General features: G+C 33.6%; 1 protein-coding gene across 2 annotated transcripts in view; it reads right to left on the reverse strand.

The window, feature by feature from the left end:
- Positions 1–17,500, reverse strand: part of LOC137634466 (uncharacterized) — a 281,610-nt gene that overhangs the window by 73,230 nt on the left and 190,880 nt on the right. For both annotated transcript variants that reach the window (XM_068366876.1, XM_068366875.1), the window contains exon 3: positions 15,213–16,213. In XM_068366876.1, coding sequence (XP_068222977.1) covers positions 15,213–15,928 — 716 coding nt within the window. In that variant the 5' untranslated portion in view covers positions 15,929–16,213. The remainder of the gene's footprint in view (positions 1–15,212; positions 16,214–17,500) is intronic.

The following is a 17,500-nucleotide window of genomic DNA, read 5'->3' on the forward strand; positions in this document are numbered from 1 at the left end:
CTTTCGGAAAAGAAATCAAAGTTGTTAAAAATATTTGACAATTAATGAAAATGTAGCAGTTTAGATAACAGGATAGGCAGGAGACTAAACAGTCAGTCCTCTGATTGATCGTTCTATCTGAGCCGTTTTAAGCACTTGATATACAAAGTATGTTGTTTGAATAAAAACTGAAGAAAGTAGAAGTATTTTACAAGAAATGGGCAACGAAAACATTGCCCAGTTCAGTAAATGATCTACAGAAAGTGCTCAATTCATGAACTAAGTAAATGAAATAAAAGCGCATTTCAAGTAGGTATTTTGATTGTTAATTTTGTTAGAAAATAACACATTATTGCACATATTATGTAGTAAGAATGGCTGAAAGGGTAATGAATACACGAATAAGTGAAAAATTAGCAAATAACGTAATAATGGGAAGAAAGAGATGACTTAGCCCATTTACCGCGGTACAGGGCAGTACTAAATAGATATACGATGCTATTTCTTTTGTGGATTCTTCCTCTTCATGACGTTATATTCTTGCTTAAACACTTAAAATCAAGGAAGTCACCAACACTAACAACATTTTCTCTTGAAACGGAATAAGAACATAAAATTTCATCATCGTTACTCAAAATTCGAAGAAAGGTGCCCCCCCCCACCCCTTTAAATATCCTGACTGCGACACCACTTACAATATATGGGTATGTTCTTGTTATACACACAATGTACACACACACACACACACACACACACACATATATATATATATATATATATATATATATATGTATATATATATATATATATATATATATATATATATATATATATATATATATATACATATATATATGTGTATATATATACATATATATACTTATATATATATATATATATATATATATATATAAAGTATATATATATATATATATATATATATATATATATATATATATATATGTATATATATACACATATAATGTGTGTAGATATACATCGTATATATAGCTAGAAAGATATATGGGCATATAATTTTCAATGTATCATATTGCTTACTGAAAAAAATTCTACGACATAATCATTTTACATCCCCCTTTGGTTTGAAAAAGGAAGCCACTACGCCTCTACTAAAATTACTAAAGCAGCGCGACTGTCGCATCGAGGCTTACCTATGATTATATCCCGCTATTAATTTCAAAATGCGTGTAACTCCACAATATACAGTTTGGTAAACCATTATCGTCGAAAGTAAATCTGTTATTCTAACACTTATACATTAAGGCATAAATACTTGAACTTATCCAGGACATTTTTAAATGTAATTTCAGGGGAATTGATTCCAAATTTTACTTAACCTACCCATTGTCTAATTTGCTTTTTTCATTCTTTCACTAAACAAATTCTTGAGACCCTGTACTGGAGATCATAGTTCCTAAATACTTAAATGATTCTACCTCATTAATCCTTTCTCCTTTCAATAATATTTCATCTTCCATTGCATAATTTTTTTTTTATCATATCTGTCTCTTTTTTATTTATCTTCATCCCAACCTCGTGTGATATTTCATGCATTGTGGTAAGTGAGCAAGGATAGCATCACCAGCATACTCTAAGCCTGCTAAATTCCTATCACCAATCCAGTCCAATCCTTCTCCACCATCTCTAACTGTTCTATGCATTACAAAATCCATGAGGAGGTTAAAAAATATAGATGACAACACATTCACTTGGAATACTCCGCTGTTCACTGGATATTCATTTGATAAGACTCCATTAACATTAACTTTACACGTGTTATGCTCCTGAACAGACTTCATCAAATTTACATATTTAAGAGGAATTCCATAACAACGCAGGACTCTCAGCAAAATTGGCCGGAGCAAACTATCAAAGGCTTTTTCATAGTCCACAAATGCCTTAACTAAAAAGTGGATTTCTATATTCTACGCATTGCTGTAAAATACGTCTCAAAATGAAAATTTGGTTAGTGCAACTTCTACCTGTTCTAAATCCTGCTTGTTCATCTCTTAGTTTTTCATCGATCTTTCTCTCCAGTCTCTTTAGAATAAGCATACCATGAATTTTCATAAAAACTGACGTACGTGTTATGCCTCTATAATTATTGCAATAAGTTGGTGCCATTTTCACCAATATTCATAACTCTCATTCATCAGGTTTGGTCTCTTCATAATACATTCTATAAAATAATATTGCAAGTAGTCTAAGAGTCGCTTCATTTTCGGCCATTATCATCTCGGCAGTCATTCTATTGTATCCAAGGGCTTTCCATCTCTTTAGTGTTTTGAGGATAGCTTCGATTTCACACAATTCATTCATGGGCACATCAAGGTCTTCATCAGCTTCAGGTATATCAATCAAATTACTCCCTTCATATCTGCTATTCATAACCTCACTAAATTGTTCCATGTAACGTTGTCTTTCTTCATCTTCTATTGTTATAATAGATGCATCTTTCTTTTGATGGGTATATGCTACTTCTTTGCCCAAGGCGAGATTTCATTAATAATTCTATGGCCAATTTTTACACCATATCCACTTCATGAATTCATAGCTTTGTCAGCCTCATCTGCTTTATTTGTCTAAAGGCAACCCTTTTGGCAAATGTATTTGATAGTAACCAGAGTAATGAGGAACTCGAACTTCCTCATTCCTGTTTTCCTGAGGCTGAATCAACTAGTTTAGCTTTTCGATCTCGTATAATTGAACCTCTCTTGATGGACCTTGATGACTATGGAGGTGTAGATCCAAATGGTATTTTTCCTTTGTTTTTTATAAAGACTGCAGATTTCTTAGCTCCAAAGTTGTCTTTTATTTTGCGCAAGTTAGCAAGAAGAGGAGCCTTTAGTGCTTGTTGGAGAATTGGTAATGTTACTCCACTATATAAATGTGTTTGTGGTAGCTCAGGTCCAACTGATTACCGCCCAATTTCCATAACTCTCATATTATCTAAAGTTTTTGAACCTCTTTTGACAAAACGTCCTATTAGGTTTCCTGAAGGTAATCATCTGTTCCCTTGTTTGCGATTTGGTTTTCGTAAAGGCCTCGGAGCATGTGATGCCAATCTTACAATCTCCAATGCTGTACAGAAATCCCTTGATTGGCCTTGATTTTAGTGCTGCCTTTAAATGTGTTAATCGTGAGGCCCTTGTTTTCAAACCCAAACAGTTGGGAGTGGGTGGGTCTTTAATTAGCATTATCATAGATTTTTTATGTAATAGATCTCAAAGAGTTGTTGTTGAAGGGCACCATAGTGAGTATAGGAATGTGATATCTGGTGTTTCTCAGGGTAGTGTTCTTGGCCCATTAATCTTATATACACATGGCATGTGGTTTAGCTAGAAAACAAGCTTGTTGCATATGCAGATGATGCTACCCTCTTTGCATCAATTCCATCTCCTTAATGTAGATCTGGGGTTGCTGAATCCCTTAATAGAGATCTAGCTAAAATTAGTGCATGGTGCAAATTATGTGGTATGAAGTTGAATCCTAACAAAACTCAAAGTATGATTGTAAGTAGGTCAAGGACCGTGGCTCCTCAACATCCGGATCTCAGCATTGATAATGTGTCTGTGTCTTCTTAAATTGCACAAAAAATTGGCTTATTGAGAAAGTCTTTCAAGATTTTCGGTGATCAATTTATTCTGAAAAAGTGTTTTAATTCTTTCATTCTACCTTGTTTTGAGTATTGTTCTTCTATCTGGTCTTCAGCTGCTGATTCTCATCTTAATTTGTTGGACATAAACTTACGGTCTATTAAATTTCTTATTCCTGATCTAGATATTAATCTCTGGCATCGTCGTTCAATTAGTTAATTATGCATGTTGCATAAGATTTTTTATAATTTTGACCATCCTTTACATTCAGATCTTCCCGGACAGTTCCATCCTGTTCGTAATACTAGGTATGCACTAATAGTCAGGACTTCTCCATCATGACGCTCAATACTACACAGTACTCTAGAAGTTTTATTCCAGCTGTAACCAAGTTGTGGAATAATTTTCCTAATCGGGTAGTTGAATCAGTAGATCTTCAAAAGTTCAAAATCGCAGCAAACGTTTTGATTTTGAACAGGCTTGCATAAGTCCTTTTACAGTTTATAAATCAAATATCTGTTTTAATGTTGTTAATGTTTTTAAAATATTTTATTTCAATTTTCATTACTTCTTATATCGTTTATTTATTTCCTTATTTTCTTTCCTCACTGGGCTATTTTTCCCTGTTGGAGACATTGGGCTTGTAGCATCTTGCTTTTCCAGCTAGGGTTGTAGCTTAGCTAATAATAATAATAACAATAATAATAATGATAATAATAATAATAATAATCTCTCCACCCATTCATGGCTTTTCTTTTGACCTCCCTGTCAATACTGGAATACATAGTATGTTTTACCTTGTAATTTTCATTACTTCCTCGAAAACTTTCAACAATCAATTTCTACCTTTGTCTTCTTTTTATAGTATCCAACTTATCATTTGATATCCATGGCTTTCTCCTTTCAACTGCGTGTCCCAAGACTTCCCTACCAACTGACTGATATATGTTCTTAATATCAAACCATTCTTCATTGATTGTCTGTTCTTCGTCTCTTATTAAAGTCTCTAAGACTGTAAACCGATTCCTACATTCAATTGCAAATGTTTCTCTGTGCTCTTCTTCTAAAAGCTTAGTTATATCGAACCTAAGTATTCTATCTACCATTCTGTTGATTGCTTCCAGTTTTAATTTCAGTGTGACAATGAGGAGCTGGTGATCACTACCAATATCTGCACCTCTATGGCTTCTTACATTTCTCAGAGTCCTTCTTCTCTCTTTATCAATTCAATGTGATCTATTTGATTTTTGTAATTGACTCATGGTGAAGTATATGTCCACTTGTGGATGTTCTTGTGTTGAAAAAGAGTACCTCCAATGACTAGATTGTTTGCTGAACAGAAACTTATGAAATGTTCTCCATTTTCATTTGCAAATTCGCCAACACCCTCGACACCCATCACATTCTCTATCCCTTGATTATTCCTTCCAACTTTAGCATTCTAGTCGCCAATCACAATTTTCATATCTTTTTCTGAGAGGTCATCCTTTATAATCTGCTGTTCTTCATAGTATTCATCATTCCTTTATTCAGGGGAATCATTTGTAGGGGCATAGTAAACTATAATAATTATATTGCACTGCTTTGATTGAACTTTGCCAGTAACAATCTACTACAGTACTTACAGCTCTCCCCTCGGTTAATGGCTTTTCCGCTCTTGGTGTCATCATCATTTCTACCGCTTCTCTTCCTACTCCATTTGATCTTCCCGAGTCGATACATATATTGCCTTACCAATCCCCTTACAACATGTTTCACGCCAGGCTGAGATTTTCAAAGTATATTTCATAAATTCACCCTCCACTTGCTGTAACTTCCCAATCTGATTCATGATTTTAACATTGCAATAACCTATTTTCAACTTTTCTTTAGTATTTATAAACCTGGAGATTCTTAGCACCCCGCTATGCCCAGTACTGGGGCCATTCTTTCATTTTCTCTTTCAATGATTGACTAAATCCATAGAGGATTCATTGACTATATACATCAAAGGATAGCCAGTTCCTCGTGATGCTCAGTGCCTATCTAAGGCAAGTGACCCCTGCCGGTCCTTACAAATTCTAGTAGGATCAACCGCCAGGCATAAGGAGTAAAAGCCTAAGAGACAATTTTTCCATCCCCTTAAACCTTATCCATCATCCTGCTGCCAGTGACTTAATCGAGATTTAGAGGGGGGGGGGGGGGCATTTCCTCCACACCTAAAGCTCTCATTGCTCCATCAAGTTGCTCATCCGCTTATATGAGTATCTTCTTCTTCTTCTTCTTTGTCTACATCTTTTCCCACTTCTATATGGACAAAGAAGAAGGAGTATAACCGTTGGCAAACATGGATTGCTAAGATATACCACCTAGCACAAAAAAGGACTGGGACAAGTAATTGTGAGACACATTCATGTACCTGACTATGACTGAACATACTTTCCACCTAAGCTAGAAGTAGGCAGTGGCAATTTTACCTTAAACCTGTTTATTAACATCACTCTTGAAAGTAACTCCTTTTGAGTAAATAATGCATTTTAGTTATCAAACTTCCATTTCTACCCTGTAAATATCATCAATAACTACAGCTTCATGATATCTTTTGAACATTTAACTATGGCTATATATATTTTCAAAATCTCACTCTTACCTTACTGCAGCTTCCAATCCATAAGGTAAAGTTTTGTTTATGAGTATAGCAGATTTAATCATCAAAAGTATTTAAAGCTTTCCATTGAATCATTGAATATTATTCAATCTGTAGTTGGCGGTTTATGAAATTTGTTTCTATATCTTAGAATTAAAAAAAAATATTCATTCATTTACTTCTTATATTCTGATTGTTTAAATAGAGCAATACATGCTAAACACTTTTCTTCACTAGCCTTGGAGCATGAAAATTATGCGTAGATAATATGATTTAACCTACTTTATACAACTAATTTACTAAATTGTGTCAGGAAAACTTCTGATTGAATGGTTCCATTCCGTAATTTTACACCAGTAAAACTAGCCCGCTAATTCACCGTCATTGAAATTGTCATTGTAAAATAGTAAAGAAAGGGAACTTAGTTATCTGTGTTATTAGTAAAAGATATAAAATCAATGTCAACAATTATTTACACCATTATACAACCCCGTGAGAGAGAGAGAGAGAGAGAGAGAGAGAGAGAGAGAGAGAGAGAGAGAGAGAGAGAGAGAGAGAGACTTTCTCTTATGATAATGACAATCAAGCTGAAAGTCCTGTAATACTCCCAACGTGGCCCATAATGCTACCACTCCCCTGCCTCCTGTCACTCAAAACACCCTATTTTTCACCACTGTTTTTTGGTATCTTCTTTCAGCGTAGAACAATACAAGACAACATATGAATAAAAGGATTTGGGAGGTATTCTTTAGTGATTATGATGATGATCCCTTTAATGGCACTCATAGTTTAGGTGCCACATGAATTAAACAATTGGTTTATAACTAAATTATTATATACATACATTAAACAGCATTTCAACCTTTCAAAAAGATACTGTTATATCCAATATCATGTTAAAAGCAGAATGTAAGGATCCAAATCTTTAGGGTTGTGGTGGCCGATGTGGTAAGGTCCCTGACTGGTAAACGCTAGACTAAGGTTCGAGACCTGCTCAAACTCATTAGTTTCTTTGGTCGGTGCAATCTCACCATCCTTGTGAGGTAAGGATGGGGGGCTTGGGGGAGCCTATAGGTCTATCTACTGAGTCATCAGCAGCCATTACCTGGCCCTCCTTGGTCCTAGCTTGGGTGGAGAAGGGCTTAGCCGCTGACCACAAGTATATATGGTCAGTTTCTAGGGCACTGTCCTGTTTCATAGGGCAATATCACTGTCCCTTGCCTCTGCCAATCATGAGTGGCCTTTAAATCTTTAAAGGAGTTACAAGCCGCATTTTTCAAACCCAAACAAAATAATATATACAAATTACTTTATTCAACTAAACAGGATATATATATATATATATATATATATATATATATATATATATATATATATATCCGTAGCTAATTCATATACATACACGTACAAGATAATTGGTTACATGACCAATCCTCTTTTTCTTTCGGCTTCTCCCATTCAGGGGTTCCTTCAGCGGGGAGCATCTATCCATGAATCCTACTCTACCACACTAAGCGCTCTCATATCTTAATGAATCAATATATCTCCCCTTAGGCCTTCCTCTCTTCCTTCGACATGGTGGCTCCATGCTTACCATCCTCCTCCTGACATACGTGACCAAACCACATTGTCTTTCTTCCCTTTCTTTTGTCAAACACTTTCTTAATAAATCATTTGAATGTTTACTTGTTTCTGTTTCCTTAATCTTTCATCACAATTAAATCTAAAGAGAATAAAACAATAATCAATAATAGAGGCGGGGGTATGTGAAACGTAAAGTTTCCGGAGTAGTAAAATTCACATTTCTTAATAATATAACATGGAAACATAAAATGTTTTTTCGAATTGATTAACAATGACTTCCTTCAAAATATCTCCAAATGTAATCTCAGAGATTGAATGAAGGCTCAGTCAGATTAAAGGAGGACGAGGGAAGAATAATTATTAAGGAAGTCAACTTTCTTAATCATAGATTCAGAAAATTATTCTAATTTCTCGTTGAGCTGACAAGGGCTTTGGGTATCAAGGGAGACGCGCATGGGGTGACGACAGTTATAGATACTACAGCTGATAGTGCTGCAGATAAAACTAATGACATTCGGAAGATACTCATATTTCTATTCTCATTTTATTTAAGCCTTCCGCGGGGGTAAGCGCTCCCTCAGGTCGTTAGCGGGGCTAAGTCTTCCCGAAGTTCGTTACTTGGTCACACGACCCCAACACCTCCAGTTCTTCCGAAAGTTGCAGATACTTTAGGTAGTCTGAACAACTTAAATGGCATTTAAGGCCAGCAACGGAGAGCTTAGAGAAGTCAAGCAAGGGGAGCATTGGATATGGGTCTCTGACCTAAGGGTGTCTGTGACACTTTCTTTCCAAACTGATGTACATGTGCAGATCACCCATTGAATTTACTTCTGATATTTTCCTTCCTCGTTATCGACAGTGAAAACCTCAAAATTTTCATTTCTAGAACTTCCACTCTGCTTTTTCCTTTTTGATGAAAGGCACGGAATTTATAAGATTTCATATTCAGACTTTCCGATATCTTTTTGTCGCATACCACACCTGGTGCTCTTCGCCAGCCATTACACATAGCTTGAATTCTCTTCCTCACCTCCGTATCAAATACACGACCACTTTGTATAAGTCTTAATATTCAAATTCATCTACCTCTTTCAGTTCTATACCTACCAATCATGAATCTATTATCTCCCTCATTTACATATATCACATTGTTCATGTAAGACAAACTATACTCTATCTGACATGAATATTGTGTATCGCTGAATACTGGCACAAGATTATGTGGCATGATAAGAAGTATCGATGAGGCAATAAGAGCCGGAATACTGTCAATATTCACTAGATAAAATAAAAACATACAAATACATCTCAGGACCGAGAATTTATTATCGCGACTTTAAGAAAATACGAATGGAAATAGTGCATGTAGCGTATCAAATTAAACTCTACTCTTTCACTGACAGATTAATAACTGAACAATAATGAACAAACGAAATAAAAACTATGATTTTCTTATTCTTCTTTGCTCTTACTTTATTCGGTTTCCAAAATGTTTGCAATACGCCTACAAGCTTCGTTCCAAATCTTATTTGCTGCCATCATATTTGTATGGCGATTTATTATTTTTAAGTCGTTACAACAACGCTATTGAAGCGTTGTATTAAAAGCTTACTCTTGTGTGCACTCTTATGCGCTTTTCACTCTAGTCCGCTCTTTCACTTACTTTCTTATCAGATATTTTCAGTCGTCAAGAAGTCATGTCAAAATTGACAACGTTACTGTAAATCTCTCTAAGTTTTATAATAAAACATCAAGACAACTAAACCTAACAAAAAAAAAAAAAAAAAAAAAAAAAAAAAAAAAAAAAAAAAAAAAACAGCGGTAATCTTGGCATGAAGAACATTATTCGAAGCTTCTCAGATAAATAATAAAATATTGCAACACGGCGGGGAAAAAACCGATGAAGGCAAAGGTAACTTAATTCATCCTATCCTACCTGTAATTACGTATCAATGCAATGAACTCCGTGATGAATAAAACCTATACAGTGACATATTGAAACGGCCGGTGCATCAATACTTCTAAAAATTATACGTAAAGTTAAGCGGAAAACATCTTTGCAAATAATCAAGCTTAAAGATTATTGGTAGAAAAAGATTAATCTTTAACGTGACCTTGATAACAAATAATCTAAGATTGGGTACATATAAGTCGCTTGCCGAAAATATATTGAAAGCTACCTCACTACCGTTTTTCTTATAATGGCAATAAAATGACACTTTTAAATCTTCCAAACAGAGAATATCCCCATGAAAAATTAACACTGAAATTTGCGTTGAAAGTAAAACGCTACAAATCTCACAGTGCGCTGTTCATCTACACACGGGGTTTGTTTACATAACTACTGCACAAACTTAGGAGGGGAGGTCTTAAGCTGATACATGACATAGCAAAAAGAATGCAATATCATATGCCAACTCCCCCCAACGGCGATCCGTGAAGGAATAACAAAGAAGTCTTACACAGAAATCGATAAAACCATCTTCATGGGGGAACTGAGAAGTGTAGTTTACACTCTCACTGGAGTATTATGAAGACAAATTTTATGAAAAGAAAGATATATGAAAAAATAAAAAGAGATACATTTAAAACGCGTTTTACTTCATCATAACTATTCATAACTTAATAATAATTTTCTTTAGAACTATCATGTTATTTAATTTAAAAATAACAAGTAAACATTCACTAATAAAAAAAATAAACAATCCACTATTAAAATTTACGGTAAACAATGAAGAAAGCCCACCCTATAATAATAAGTATGTACGAAGGCTAGGAGAGGGTAGGTGGCTACATATATTAGTAACAATACTGTTTAAGGAATATGTAGGCATACTCAGTCTGTATTTCAATATCCCTGATAACAGGATGTCTAATCTATGAGGGAAATTTTCATCCATTATTTTTCCAATTCATTTCCTGCTCCATTAAGTTCTTTTGATTAAATCGTCTAAATGAAGAGAAAAGATGTATAATTGTGTCTGTTATTATACTACTAATAACAGTAATAATATTCCTGGTATTGGCAATAACAATATCATAAAGAAGTTATTAATATCAATGGTCAAATGGTTTTCGTCAAAGTAGAAAGCCATTAAGTGTCACGTACGACATGACTATATTTTTCTCAAATCAGGTGTGACTGACGTTTCTAATGGGATCATAAAAAGGAATAAATGATTGAACCTATTTGCATATTGCATATTCTTTAGTCATAACAGGTAGAATATTCATCTGTATCTTGTTATCTCTGTATCAAAATAATAAATATCTAAAGCGGAAGTCAATCTTATTCCTACTGGACTAAGAAAGCTTGGAACGCCCTACTTCGACCTGTCAACACCTACCCGTACCCATCGTTGATCGAATTACAAGGATACACATAACCCTTGAAGAGACAGGGGTGAATGTGTGAGGATCCTCTACTGCGTATTTCTGCCGCTATCGTTCGCAAAAAGAAAAGAAAAAAAAAATTTACTTCCTCTCTCTCTCCCTCTCTCTCTCTCTCTCTCTCTCTCTCTCTCTCTCTCTCTCCTCTCTCTCTCTCTCTCTCTCTCTCTGTGGTCTCAAGGATACTTTAATGTACATTCAGCTGGCAATCTTAGTGACCAGTATTCAGATCTAGACCAGGATGAAGATGAACTAATGAATGTTTTTAAAAATCAAGTACATGCCACTGTTAACACAAGGTTTCTTGTTTAATCGACCGTTGCAGGTGGTTGCGGGGAGGGAGAGAGAGAGACAGAGAGAGAGAGAGAGAGAGAGAGAGAGAGAGAGAGAGAGAGAGAGAGAGAGAGAGAGAGGGCGTGTCATTATTCTGTAAAAAGAAATAGAGAAATATAGACCATCAAAACGTAAAGGCCTCGACCAGATAATTCTCCGCGTAACGGGTAAAAACATTCATAAGATATTCATAGGATAATATCTCTCTCTCTCTCTCTCTCTCTCTCTCTCTCTCTCTCTCTCTCTCTCTCTCTCTCTCTCTCTCTCTCTCTGAAAACAGGAGGAAATCATATTCCATAGAATCCCTGCAAACTTCGTGTCATCCAACGATCACACCTTCTGCCCTATTGGCAGGCCGGGGGTTAATGTAAGTCAGTGAACAAGTAACCTGGTGTATATACCAACTAAATAGTACAAGATAAAATATAAATGTAAAAAGAACGAATACGACTACAAACAATAGTCGTATTACCAATAACAGAAGACTGTAAAATCAAATCTTTTTATTTTTTCCATTCCAGAATGTAGAAACCTTTGAATTCTATTGTAACCATCTGAACACTGAATAAAATCTGTTCAGGTAATATTGTGCCACGGGATCATTTCACTAGGGGAAAAAATCAAATAAAATAAAAAACCTTATTCTGAATCTGTCAATGGATTTATCATATGGTAGAGTTTTCCAAGTCATATATCACACATTAATTTTATCAAAATACATTATCGAAGCCAAACAAAATTAAATTATTTACTATTAATAATTTACTATTATATACTATTAATACTATATATATATATATATATATATATATATATATATATATATATATATATATATATATACGTGTATATATATAGATAGATAGATAGATAGGTAAAAATATCTTTACAGTGCATAGAAATAGGTAAATATTAGGTGAGGCTAGAAACATCACTCTTAATGATTTGCTGAAAAAAAAAGGAAGGATTGGTGGCATATGGTGATATAAACTGAACTTATAGTACACTTTATATATATATATATATATATATATATATATATATATATATATATATATATATATATATATATATATATAAAATGGTTAGTCAGGACACCAGCCACCCGTTGAGATACAACTCCTAGAGATAGGAGGTTCTTTTGACTGACCAGACAGTACTATGTTGGATCCTTCTCACTGGTTACGGTTCTTTTCCTTTGCCTACACAGACACCAAATAGTCTGGCCTAATCTTTACAGATTCTCGTCTGTCCTCATACACCTGACAACACTGAGATTACCAAACAATTCTTCTTCACCCAAGGGTTTAACTACTGCACTTTAATTGTTCAGTGACTAATTTCTTCTTGGTAAGGGTAGAAGAGACTCTTTAGCTATGGTAAGCAGCTCTTCTAGAAGGACACTCCAAAATCAAACCATTGTTCTCAAGTCTTGGGTAGTGCTATAGCCTCTGTACCACATCTTCCACTGTCTTGGGCTAGAGTTCTTTTGCATGAGGGTACACTCGGGCACACTGTTCTATCTAGTTTCTCTTCCTCTTGTTTTGTTGAAGTTTTTATTGTTTATATAGAAAATGTGTATTTTAATTATTTTTCCTTGTTTCCTTTCCTCACTGGGCTATTTTCCCTTTTCCCTGTTGGGGCCCCTGGGCTTATAGCATCCTGCTTTTCCAACTAGGGTTGTAGCTTAGAAAGTAATACTAATACTAATAATAATAATAATATATACATATATAATAATAATAATAATAATAATAATAATAATCTATGTATATATACAGATATACGTATATATATATATATATATATATATATATATATATATATATATATATATATATATATATATATACATAAATATATATATACTAATCTATGTATATATATACATATAAACGCATATAATATATATGTATATACTGTGAATCTATATATATATATATATATATATATATATATATATATATATATATATATATATATATATATATAACATATATACATATATATATATATATATATATATATATATATATATATAACATATATACATATATATATATATATATATATATATATATATATAACATATATACATATATATATATATATATATATATATGTATATACACACATATAAGGTATACGCATAAATATATAAATACATACATATACAGCATACGCATATATATATATATATATATATATATATATATATATATATATATATATATATATATATATATATATATACAGTATAGACACACTCACACGTGTACTTGCGTGTACAATTCAATTTTACAAAACATTGCTGATGTGTTCCTCTACATATTAATTGTGTTTCCTAGCCTACCAAACAAATGAAAAATCTGTATTAGATGATCCTGTTCAAAGGAGTATGATCGACGCTTTTCAATTAAAAAATAGATTCGCATTACACAAATGCCAAGTTTCCAAACCGTATAATCATTGAAAAGTGGGGTTTCTGCGTACGTGTTTGTACACTTCCTATTAACTAATGCTGACGTTCATATCACCTTTAGCTCCAATTTCGATAATATAGTGAATTACTTGACTGAAAAACCCACGTACTTAGAATTTCCTTCACTTCCACGTTCTTATCACAGAAATTCCTTCTACATCTTTACATCTTACAGATAATCTAAAATGTGAATTTCGTTGGTAGGGATAAAACAATGGCACTAAATAATTACTACTTCATACTATTTAAGTATTATGGCAGTAGTTATTTACTCAAATTAATCGCATTTCATCCCGATTAAATAATGCCTGAAAGAATATACAGTATTATCTACGTTGCTTTATAAACATAAGTATAATAAATATCACTATAAATATGTTTTAAGTAGGTCTAATGAACTATACTTTGGTATTCTGAGGCACACCAGATCTTGATATTTTATAGACACCATTTTTGTTATTGCAGCTCTGACAGTGCTACATTTTAAAGATTCGCTAAAAAATAGCTTTTTTTAAGTTGGTGACCCATGAGATAGACAATATTTTACAATATAATTTCCATTAATAAGAACAATAAACGAGAGAGAGAGAGAGAGAGAGAGAGAGAGAGAGAGAGAGAGAGAGAGAGAGAGAGAGAGAGAGAGAGAGAGAGAGAGAGAGAGAGAGTGCCTGACCATTTATAAATCCTAATCTATAATCTATCACGACAAGGGAAAAAACTTTTCATTCTGTATTTGGCCATGCCACTTCAGTCTCATCTTTATCATACTAATTCTTTAGCTAGAGAGAAACGCATGGAACAGCCGTAGCTCAAAGAAACCTTTCATATTTTGCAGCAATATGGGCCATAAAAGCAGAGGATACAATTCTTACAGTATTACAGGGGATAGGGTGAAATACGTTTATGTAATCATCAAGAATAAAAAAGCTAATATGAGAGAGACTGAAGAAGTAAAACGGAAATATTTCCCATGACAACAATGCAAAGCTATTTACAATCAAAAGGAAAAGTAACAAGTGATGTTTACGCAATAATTGCTGTTACATTCAATTTACATATCTCATGTTATGCAAAGCTAAAGTGTTTGGTCTTGTATATATCATTAGGTAATATAATTTTTTGGGGTTGTTTTCCATTTAATAAGAGAAATAATTCTAAGTATAATAACATAGTTGCAACATCAAAATCACATAACACTAACCTGATGAAGAGAAAGATGACGGAAGCATTCCCAAAACTGCCTACGACAAGAACAAACAAATAAACGACGGCAAGGATCTTGTGGCTTGTTTTTGAAGGTGGTTCGAATTCCAACCAATGCCTATTGGTGACACAGAGAAGATCTTTGTCCTGTAAGATATCAGTCCAAGCTAAAGGCACTGATTGGAGAGAGAGGCAAGCAAAGCCTCCCTCGGTGTTGTTGCTGTGGTTACCGGAATCAGGCTCCGGATATGATGTGTTCTCGTTGCTTTCGAGGGAAGAGTTACAAGAGAGGGCTGTGGTGTTGTTTATGTCAAGTCTCAAATCAATTAGGTCTACCTTTTCAGCTTTACCATAGTATGGGGTAGAATGTTCGTTGTGTGAATCATTATATTTCTTCCCATGTCTCTTCACCCCATTCAACATCCAGTCGAGTTGAAATTGAGGGCGTGTCTTACGTCGACTTGTCCGATATGGCATGGGAGTTGTTTCCGAGAACTGCAACATCCCGGTCAAGCCAGTATTAAAAAGCATGGCAGCAGAAGTGTTTAAAGGATACTCTTTGTCACTGGTGATGCCCCCTACGCCAGTACCGTGTCGTGAATTTATTTCGCTTTTCTTCTTCATGTTGAGTTTGTTGGATAAATGCAGGCCAAACGCTAAGTACAGTGAGAAAAAGAGCATCGACAGGACACACAGAAACCCTTGGCAAGCCATAACTGATAGTTTTCCTTCAAGATAATGTCAAGGAATCCGTAACTCTTGAATCTCCATTGTTGAGGCAACCCTATGAGCAAATATTTCTGTAGACTTCTATAGTGTCTTGTAATATGCTTTTGTCACAAACACAAAGACATTCAATATTTGGATAGAGCTGATACTTCCCTTGCAGGGAGATACCTCTCCTTATTAAGAGGGCCTTCCAACTCATCACGATGTTATTACTGTATACTTATGCCCAACCTGAGTCTTTGTAAATTCTTGATCATTTGAAAGGTCACCCTGAAAGCAGAGATAATGTCTGGAATTAGAATATCTCAAACACGTGAGAAAATTAAATATAAAATAGATAAAACATGAACGTCAATTATTGGCAAAACTCCCCAGCATATATATATATATATATATATATATATATATATATATATATATATATATATATATATATATAAATATACATATATATATTTATATATGTATACTTATATATATATATATTGATATATAGTTATATATATACTTATATATATATTTATTTATATATATATTTATATATAAATATATATTTATATATATACATATTTATATATATATATTTATATATATCTATATATATACTGTATTTATATACACACATATATATATATGTATATATATACCTATATAAATATATATACATATATATACATATATATATATATATATATATATATATATATATATATATATATATATATATATATGCGAGAGAAAAATTCAAGCCTCATAATCTATAGATGGAACTATTAATGAATTAATCTTTATAGAATGTCAAACATAATCAAAATTATTTGTTTCATGATATTGATGTGATGTCGATAAAACTAATTACAAATATTCAAAAATAAGGAATTAAACAATTAAAAATATAAATCGTTACTCCAAAAACACTTTCGAAGATTGTTTCTAATATACACTAAAATATGACAGGATTTCTAAAACACATCCATAAAACCCTTTTTGGAGATGTTGGTTATTAATACGATGATCCCCAGATTGAATTTGACCCCTGAGATCACCAGCACTCTTGAAGTTTATTCAACAAATGCTTAACAGTCAGGGGAACCAAGCGATCATTACACTATGGCTAATATTTGCCAGATTTTACAAATATGGATTTATACATGAATTTCAGCTATGATGCTGGGGCCGGCAAGACAATTCAGAGCCCACGACACAGTTAAGGAAAATTTGCAGTTGCACCATAAAATTAAAGAAAAGAGGTTTGACAACAATATAAAAGAAATGAAGCTGGAAAAGGGTATAGGAGAAGGATTAATTTTTGAGCAGCTAAGAGCCAAACGGATTCAGCAAAGATGCTTAGGTAGTGCCTACAGCGCATCACCTGAAGAGCACAGATAGTATTAGACCCTTCCGAAAACCCAAATTCGTATGTAATAGGGATGTGCCCGATATCTTACATAAATACTTGTCAAGATTGGTAATGGATTTAATGGGACAGAATTTAGATGGAGTCAGATAAAATTAAGATACACACAATGTTTAATGGTGGAAAAGGCAAAATACGAA

This window comes from Palaemon carinicauda, chromosome 44 (assembly GCF_036898095.1).
Source record: "Palaemon carinicauda isolate YSFRI2023 chromosome 44, ASM3689809v2, whole genome shotgun sequence".
Taxonomy (NCBI): domain Eukaryota; kingdom Metazoa; phylum Arthropoda; class Malacostraca; order Decapoda; family Palaemonidae; genus Palaemon; species Palaemon carinicauda.